Source organism: Labeo rohita, unplaced genomic scaffold, assembly GCF_022985175.1.
Source record: "Labeo rohita strain BAU-BD-2019 unplaced genomic scaffold, IGBB_LRoh.1.0 scaffold_318, whole genome shotgun sequence".
In the NCBI taxonomy this organism is placed as follows: Eukaryota; Metazoa; Chordata; class Actinopteri; order Cypriniformes; family Cyprinidae; genus Labeo; species Labeo rohita.
In genome coordinates this window covers 75751-84300 of record NW_026129236.1, presented here as the reverse complement: position 1 = coordinate 84300, position 8550 = coordinate 75751, and the positions used below count along the sequence as shown (strand labels likewise).

The following is an 8550-nucleotide window of genomic DNA, read 5'->3' as shown; positions in this document are numbered from 1 at the left end:
TAATTAACTATTTTAACTTGTTCTCTTTGTGTTTCTGTTTTATTGTAGTGCTTTGGGTTTAAGAAAAGCACATTACAAATAAAATTTCTGTAATTTGTAAATCTATTTTAATCAGGTAAATTAACTCTGACTCTGGGCTGCATTTCCCAAAAGTATCATAAGCCTAAATTGATCATTCCATTGCTTTCAGTGGGTCTAAAGTGTACTTAAGCTTACAATGCTTTTGGGAAACACAGCCCAGATTGATTCCTTTACCAGTGCACTGACAAAGTAGGGAGCTGATTGAGATGCACCCAGAGATTTAGTTTACATTTATTTTTCTTTCTGTTAATTATTCTCATCTTAAACAGGACAAAGTGACCGCAACCACAGAAAAAAACTCTTGCCGAAGCGAGTGAGATCCAAGTGGCACACTGTAATAAAGATGGCATTTATTAAAGAGGAGAGTGAAAACATGAAGATTGAAGAACCATTCAGAATTAAACATGAAGATACTGAGACACAAACAGAGATGGCATTTATTAAAGGGGACGGTGAAGAAACATTCAGAGTCAAACATGAAGATACTGAAACACAGACAAAGATGGTGTTTACCATGGATCGCGGAACCGGGGGGGCCGCCCGGGCCTGGGCCCGGGTAACTTTTGAGGTCTGGTACAAATTATGACATCCAAAATACATAGGCTATAGATCGCAATCTCGATTCAAACACACTCAATCTTATTGCTATATGATGATGATTTCGCCATGTCTGTAAAACCTTTGAAATCGCAATCACATCGAAATATTTAAACCTGCTTTCGCGCAACAGCTGATCCATAGAGAGCTCTGGTCATGTAAGATAAGCTTTATGTTTGAACAAGCTTATTTATTTCGTTTAATTTTTTTAAGTCAGTTTAGAAAAACGACCAAGCGGTCAGCGGAAGACTGATCTAACACATTGATCAAACAGACACCACCTGTTTGATAAACGTTGCCTTTTCAAATCATCACGACTTGTCCAAAATAAAATATATAGATAAAGGCCCAAAAGAGTTCAAGTATAAAACAATGTTAGTTTCAACGTTAAACTTAGATAATTGTTTGCTATTAGGCGCATATACCTCACAGACATGATGAAAGCTATCTATAGAAAGCTTGAAATTATTACTTAACGAAATAAAACAAATACTCTTTCTCAAAAACAAAAACTCTTTTAATATGTAATCTTTAAAGAGGCATTTCTCTAAGGCGCATCCAAAGAGGAGATTGTGAGTCAGGTTCGGCAAATTCATCTTTGGGACACTGACTCAGAAAACACTGGTTTATTAATAAATAATTCAGATATCTCCTTACTTTTTCCCCCCGACATTGTGATTGCTTTTGCTGGTGCTTTGTGGCAAGTTTCAGCCTATTGCATACACTGTAAAAAAAAAACTGTTATTTTACGGAAATTTACTGTTTTATTTTACAGTTTTTTTCACGTATTTTTGAAATACAGTTAAAAACTGTAAAATGACAGAAACAGATTGTAAATTTACATATCCAGTGTAAAATCACATGAAAAACATGTACAACTGTTTTTTTTACAGAATTTTACTGTTTTATTTTACAGTTTTTTCACGTATTTTTGAAATACAGTTGAAAATTGTAAAATGACAGAATTAGACTGTAAATTTAAAAAACATGTCAACATTGCCAAAAAAAAATAATTTCCACATAAACAAGAATACAAGAATAACATAGAATATAATAAAACTATAAAATATATATATATATATATATTTTGAAAAATAGGACATTGCAGTGCAAGTTTTTAACACAAACAAATAAAATTAATACTCCCTGTTCAACTGCAATTTTTTATTTACAAGTCGGCACATTTACATTACATTCTGCCAGCTTATTCTAAGCAGTTTCAGTAACTGGTGAGGTAAGCTGACTTAAATAAAAAAATATTTTTTATATAATTATTAATGATATAATATGTTTTGTATGTAAGTAATTGCGTGTTTCCGTAAAAGAAAATCAGTTTTTGAACCGGTTCGTAAAATGTTCTATGCGAAAGAATCAATTCAGCAAAAGAATCACTTTCATTACTACTGTCACTGACTGACCACATCTTCTTCCGCTTTTCAAAGTAGTTCAGCTCCGTTTAGTGTTTTGTTACACGTTTATTTCCACAGTGTCGTTTCATGAAGTGATATAATAATATAATTAATACGCTGATATTTAAATTACAAAAATTAAGATTTTAATATTCAAACTAAAGGAATTATTTACATTCTCCACTAAGCACGCAGTGGGGTTGCCGCGCGGGATTATTTATCACTCGACCTTCAGCTTCGATCTTCGATGTGAGGCGAAAATAAGCAGGTAAAGTACATGTTTTATATTTTGGTCATTACTACTACTTCTTTAATATTTGAGTCCTAGCATAAGGAATATTTTTACATTGTTAAATCAGTGTTTTAAACGTTGGCTCTGATCAGTAATGTTAACGTTAGACATTTAAAATCTTCAAAAAGTTTAAAATTTAGGTTTCATTTGATGGTACAGTGTATTTTTAAATTTTTTTTTACTAGATTTTGTCCGAATAGTACTACATACTTTTGTAGTATCAGGTTTCTTTATCAAGTAAAGTTACGTTAGGCCCTGAGGCAAAAACCCAAACAGGTTCGTTTTGCTGAAAATTAGGTTGTTAACGTTAGCTGGTTGTTTACGTTACTTTTATTCGAAAGACGTGTCATTTGTGTTTTAAGAAGGTTTAGATACGGAGTTATTGATGCGGTAAGTAAAAAGGTTGCCAACTTTACCCATTTTCGACCCATAGTGGAATATTTTTAGTTTTTATATACATCGTCGTAGGCGTCGTCTACAAGCTAAAAAAATACTGTTTTCCGAGGCAAGGTTGGATGAAAGTTATTAATTCAGAAACAGATTCATTAGGACTAACGCTTAAAGTGACCCAACCCTCTCCGAACACTGTTCGTCGGCACCTTTTCCCTCTAAAGGCGGGCGTACACGGTGCGATTTTTGAGGTCGTACAAGCTCGCATGCGATTTTTTTTTTTTTTTTTTGTTATAGGAGGAAATCGTCTCTTCTCGTATGGTCGGGGCTCGTATGGTGTGTGAGAAATTACGAGACGAGCAGAGTGCCTTACGAGCACTTCCCGACCTCACGATCATTTTTAAACATGTCAAAAAACTTCGGGAGCTGTCGGATTGAAAGCGTGACGTGTGTGCTGTTGAACGAGCCGATTTGTTGAGCAAACTGGAAATTTAGCTATAGTGGTGGCCAACTAGCCCCCTCGACGTGCATAATACTATGTTAAAACATACATTACAATACTGTACAGTGCTGTCAGCATTGCAGTTCCAATGTCTTTAATGCATATGCTTGTTAGCACTGCTGTAGAGGTGAAGTTTTGTCAAGTTTGCAACCAGTGTACACACGCAAGGGTGATCAGACGGTTCCTGCATGTGTAGCAAAGAGTCAGAGCTCATATTTTTTATATGCAGTTATGAGATAGACAGAGAGCAGTTGAATTTAACAGTACATACACAGTATATTATACACAACGTTTCTCTAAGATTTCATGGGCAAACAATTTGATCACCCTAAATATACAGAGACACACTGCATGATTTAACATTTTACCGTTAAATTTAACCGAAAAGGATCTCTTCCTCGGAGTCCATGTTTTTGGTGCGGAACTTCGTGAATGTGATTGCCTCGGAAATCGGCAGGTTTTAAAATCGTGCCGTGTACCACTGCGTCCGTTAACAAAGTCACTCGTAACGTGTGCGTGGCCATACAGTCTTCCAACTGTCCGAATTCGCACCGTGTACGGCCGCCCTAACGTTACGAGCACTGGCTATTACGCCTGTATACTGAAATTGGCTTTACAAACTGGACTGCAAGTTTTACTTTCAGATATAGTCACAATGATGATCTGAACTATCTGCAGTCAACCCTGTTGAAAAAAAAAAAACAGCATATGCTGGTTAGGTAGGTTTTGATGCCGGGATGCTGGTCCTTTGCTGGTTTAAACTGGTCCTGGACCAGCACGTCACCAGCTAAGGACCAGTATAAACCAGCATTCCAGCATGAAAATATATGCTGGTTAGGTATTGGATGTAAGTCTAGGGGAAAAAGTTTCACAACTTCTGTTTCTTGATAGTTTTTAATTACCCTTCTAAATTAAACACTGCAAAAATGCTTTTCTTACTTAGATTTTTTGTCTTGTTACTAGCCAAAATATGTAAAAATTCTTAAATCAAGAAGGATTAGTAAAAATAATCTCCCACTGGGGTAAGCAAAAAAATCTTATTTCAATCAGAAAACGATTATTTTTCTTACCCCTTTGGCAGATTATGTTGATTAGAACAAGCAAAAATCCACTTTATTTTGACATTTTTTTAACAAGACAATTTTTTACTCATCTAGAAAATCCTTCTTGATTTGAGAATTTTTATATATTTTGGTTGGAAAGAAGACAAAAAATATAAGTAAGAAAAGCATTTTTTGCAGTGATGCGCTGCTGTTATTGAAGCTGGTAGGGATTATTGATAGGGACTCACTGACATGGATTCACAGGTGACACAGATAGGGTTCAGTACTATGGATATAATATATTTCAAAATATATTTCTTTGTATTTTTGTAGATTTCCCAACATGTCATATATTTACATGCCTTTTTTTTTCTCGTTACAGATTCTGTGAGCAGATTCAGTGAGCAAGTTCTGTGAGCGTATAAAGTCAAGGTCAGTGTAAAAGGGTGAGAGTTGCACAAAGATGTGTAAAGATGTTCACAGATTATAGCTGTAATAGCTGTGGTTAATTTAAGTTTGTCACAGTGTTACTGATCCCTTCTTTTTCTAATGTATAACAACAGGAAGTTCACCCTTGACAGCAGAGAACTTTGTCGCAGGCGATAATGAACGCGATATTGCGCGGCTTGTCAGTGAATTTCGGCTCTTTGTAGTGAGTGCCGCTCCATAATGAATGCGTCTGACTGCACGTGATGGAAATTTACGACTAATCACGGAACCGGCATTACTGAAGAGATGCGCATCATAATCGCATGCGATTATTTGCACAGCCCTAACTCACTCTCATACACACTCTCACACACACACACACACACACGCATCCTCACATACTCACACTCTCTCAAACACACACACACACACACACATTCACATAACACACTCTCTTACAATATGTCTGTCTCACACATAACATCCTCTCACATACATGTCTTTATAGCAAACATCCTCCACAAGCATGCCCTATGCAAATTCTAATTACTCTGCTTTTATTATTTCTATATTTGGAGCATATGTTACAGTCTATGTTTTATTACTAATGATTTTTTTCATTGAACAGATGCCTTTTTAAGATGAACCCTGAGAAGGGATCAAAAGTGGAGAAGACCACATCAAGAAAGCTAACAGCAGTCAGTCCGAAGGTTCTTTCATTGATTAGCAAGATTGCGGACTATGAATGGATGGACTAAAAACTTTCAGAGTCAGATCATCCTTCATTGCCTAGCAGGCTTAATATACTTGGCGATCATTTGCTTTCGTGGCAGAAATTTGTTTTCATCACCATAATTGGTGTATGTATAAAACAGGCCCGAAGCCCGGCCCGCGTCTGAACTATGACGTGAAAATTGTCCCGAAGCCCGGACTCATTTATAACATTTTAGACATTTATCAATGGACTCATTTATAAGATATTAATAACTATACTATTAGTATTGTTTTAAATATTAAAATGTAGATTAGCATGTAAAATGTATAATCTTACAGACTTTATAGACCCCCCCCCCCTCCAAACCACACACACCTTCCCGGGCCCCCCCTTCTTTTGGTACGTTCCGCGATCCATGGTGTTTACTAAAGAGGAGAGTGAAGACCCAAAGAGTGAAGAAGCATTCAGAGTCAAACATGAAGATACTGAGGAACAAATAAAGATAGCATTTATTAAAGAAGAGAGTGAAGACATGAAGAGTGAAGAAACGTTCAGAGATATACATGAAAATATTGAGACACAAACAGAGATGGCATTTATTAAAGGGGACAGTGAAGACGTATTCAGAGTCAAACATGAAGATACTGAAACACAAACAAAGATGGTGATTATTAAAGAAGAGAGCGAAGACATGAAGAGTGAGGAAACATTCAGAGTCAAACATGAAGATACTGAGGAACAATCAGGTTGGTTTTTATTCTCAAATCTAAACTCACTTTAGAAATCAATATGAAGAATGTGTAGAAATGTTGTGACATTTCAAATGTTGAGTTGAAATCACATGACAAATACAAACACTGCCTTCAAGTGCAGCTGAGAAGGGTATTCGTTATTTTGACATAATGCATTTAAGTTGTAACAATAATATGGAATTAGCCTAAAAATATTTTATGTAACATTAAACCCAGCTTCTAATATTAAAACCATTGATTTCTAGCACTTTGGCTAATTATGCAAAAGTATCTAAGAAAATCATTTAATTGTGCCTGTTATGTGCTATTCACTTTCACACTGCTACCTTGTACACCCTTCATATTACAGTCCTAAAAAGATGAAAATGCTCTCCAAAAATAAATTTACAGTTTTCACATTCAGTTGCTGTGAAAAATCCTGCGTTTAGTCATGTGACAAAAACATGAGGGCAGTGTGCCTGTTATGTGCTATTTTTAAATCAAACAGTCCTAAAAAGTGATCAGTTGCTCCTGTGGAAAGACATGAAGGCAGTTGCGCGAGTGATCAGTGAATGATGAGATATATCCATAAATGAAGTGATCCTGCCAGAAAACTTGTCTGTTGTCTGTATCATCTCAGTTAGGGCTGCACGATTAATCATCTCAGTGAGTTCTTTGATTGACAAAGCTCCATCACATGCGTTCAGCTGGAGCGCAATTTTTTAAATACCAAATCCATAATCGAATTTTACAGTCCAGTGAGTTTTTGACTGAACATGCATCATCGTTTAAATAAAACAGTCCACTGTACAACACAAAAATGCCATTGTCAAATTTATCCACTTTGGAGAGTGTTTTCAAAAAGCTCAGTTTTCCTTGACAAAAAAAAAAATCTCCATCTCCATCTCAGTGTGGACTGAAGGCCTAAACACAGAGAAAAAAAAAACATTTTCAGATGAAAACATATTACTGTTGACCAGGCCTAAATGAAAACCCAAAAAATTCATATCTCAGAAAAAAAATTAGCATATCATGAAAATATAGAATGGGAAATGACTTTCTGGTGACAACTTAATTCTCATTGGTTTCAGAATCAGAATCAGCTTTATTCACCAGATGTGCACAAACACACAAGAAATTTGTTGTGGTTTTTTTTTTTTCTGGTTCTACTGGTACATACATGCATACATATATACGGACATATCTGAAAGACTTAACAATAAATAATAATGTAGGGGCTGTTTCAAAAAAGACATTAAGAAATGCTGGGAATAAAGTCCAGAACCTGACTTGAAATAACTTAATCAGAGTTAAAGTGGTAACACTCTTAACCAGTCCTTGATGTTGATTATAGATCAAATCGATCCATCATGGCAAACAGCAAATATATTTGTACTGTTTATTACATTTGAGATGTTGTGTTTTCCCCAGTGCATATTCTTTATCTGTAAATGTTAGAAAGTCATGCAAACATATGCAGTTTGCTGTCAGGATTGGCCTTCTTAAAAAGGCAAAATAATGTATGTACGTTTTCTTAATATGATAATTAAAAACCAACAGACTGATGAAAATGTGGGGCATTTTTTTCAATATATGACGTGTAGTGAAAATGCTGTGCAGTACAACGCAAAGTGGGATGGGTGGTCACCGTAGCTGTGCGTTAGCACGACTCTCTCTGCAAACAATAAATGTATTCAAAAACAGCGGTTTTACCACCTGGTTGCCGAGCAATATAATGTAGCTATCTAGTATCTAGGCTATTTTATTAAAAAGAATCGCGGGGAAGCGCTGACAATAAGTTTACGTATGTGCACAGCACAATGCGATCTCCGATCTTTCTCTTTTCTCTTTCCCTGTGTACCTTTGTGTGCATAAATTAAAACAGCGCATTGATATAGAAAGGTGATTAAACTGACTTGGAACTACCTGTGCATTAAACGGTTTTACTGCAGACCTGCCAGCCAGAATCCAGTATCCAGACGTTCTATGGAATAAATAATTATAAACCTTAATATAATGTATTTTTATTATAGCAGTAAATGTAAATCAAATGTAAGCTGGCTAATACAGTTCTAATTACTAGCTCAAATGAGTAAATGTCTATTCCTCTTCCTCTTTTATGTAGGCTTTCTATTATTTCATTTTCAATTTAGTGCTTTAAAGACTCATTTTAAATTGTAATGTTTTAATGTTAACCATAGAAGTTCCAGTCGTCATAAAACCAGAGAGAGGCCACATGGCTACAAACCGCTGATCAAATGTTTTCATATATCTTAAAACTAAATCATTAAATCTTGGGCACAGTCCATTACAGTTGGTTGTAGCCTATGTTTTTATTTATTATTTGAGTTGCATGCAGTC

At 35.6% G+C, this 8550-nt stretch overlaps 1 protein-coding gene across 2 annotated transcripts in view; it reads left to right on the top strand.

Annotated features, from left to right (window-relative positions):
• The first annotated feature begins 6092 nt into the window (after positions 1 to 6092).
• LOC127160292 (gastrula zinc finger protein XlCGF8.2DB) overlaps positions 6093 to 8550 on the top strand; it is a 65531-nt gene continuing 63073 nt past the window's right edge. For both annotated transcript variants that reach the window (XR_007826698.1, XM_051102955.1), the window contains exon 1: positions 6093 to 6204. Coding sequence is in view for 1 of the 2 variants with exons in the window: in XM_051102955.1 (XP_050958912.1) it covers positions 6120 to 6204 (85 nt within the window). In the remaining variant the exon portion in view is untranslated. The remainder of the gene's footprint in view (positions 6205 to 8550) is intronic.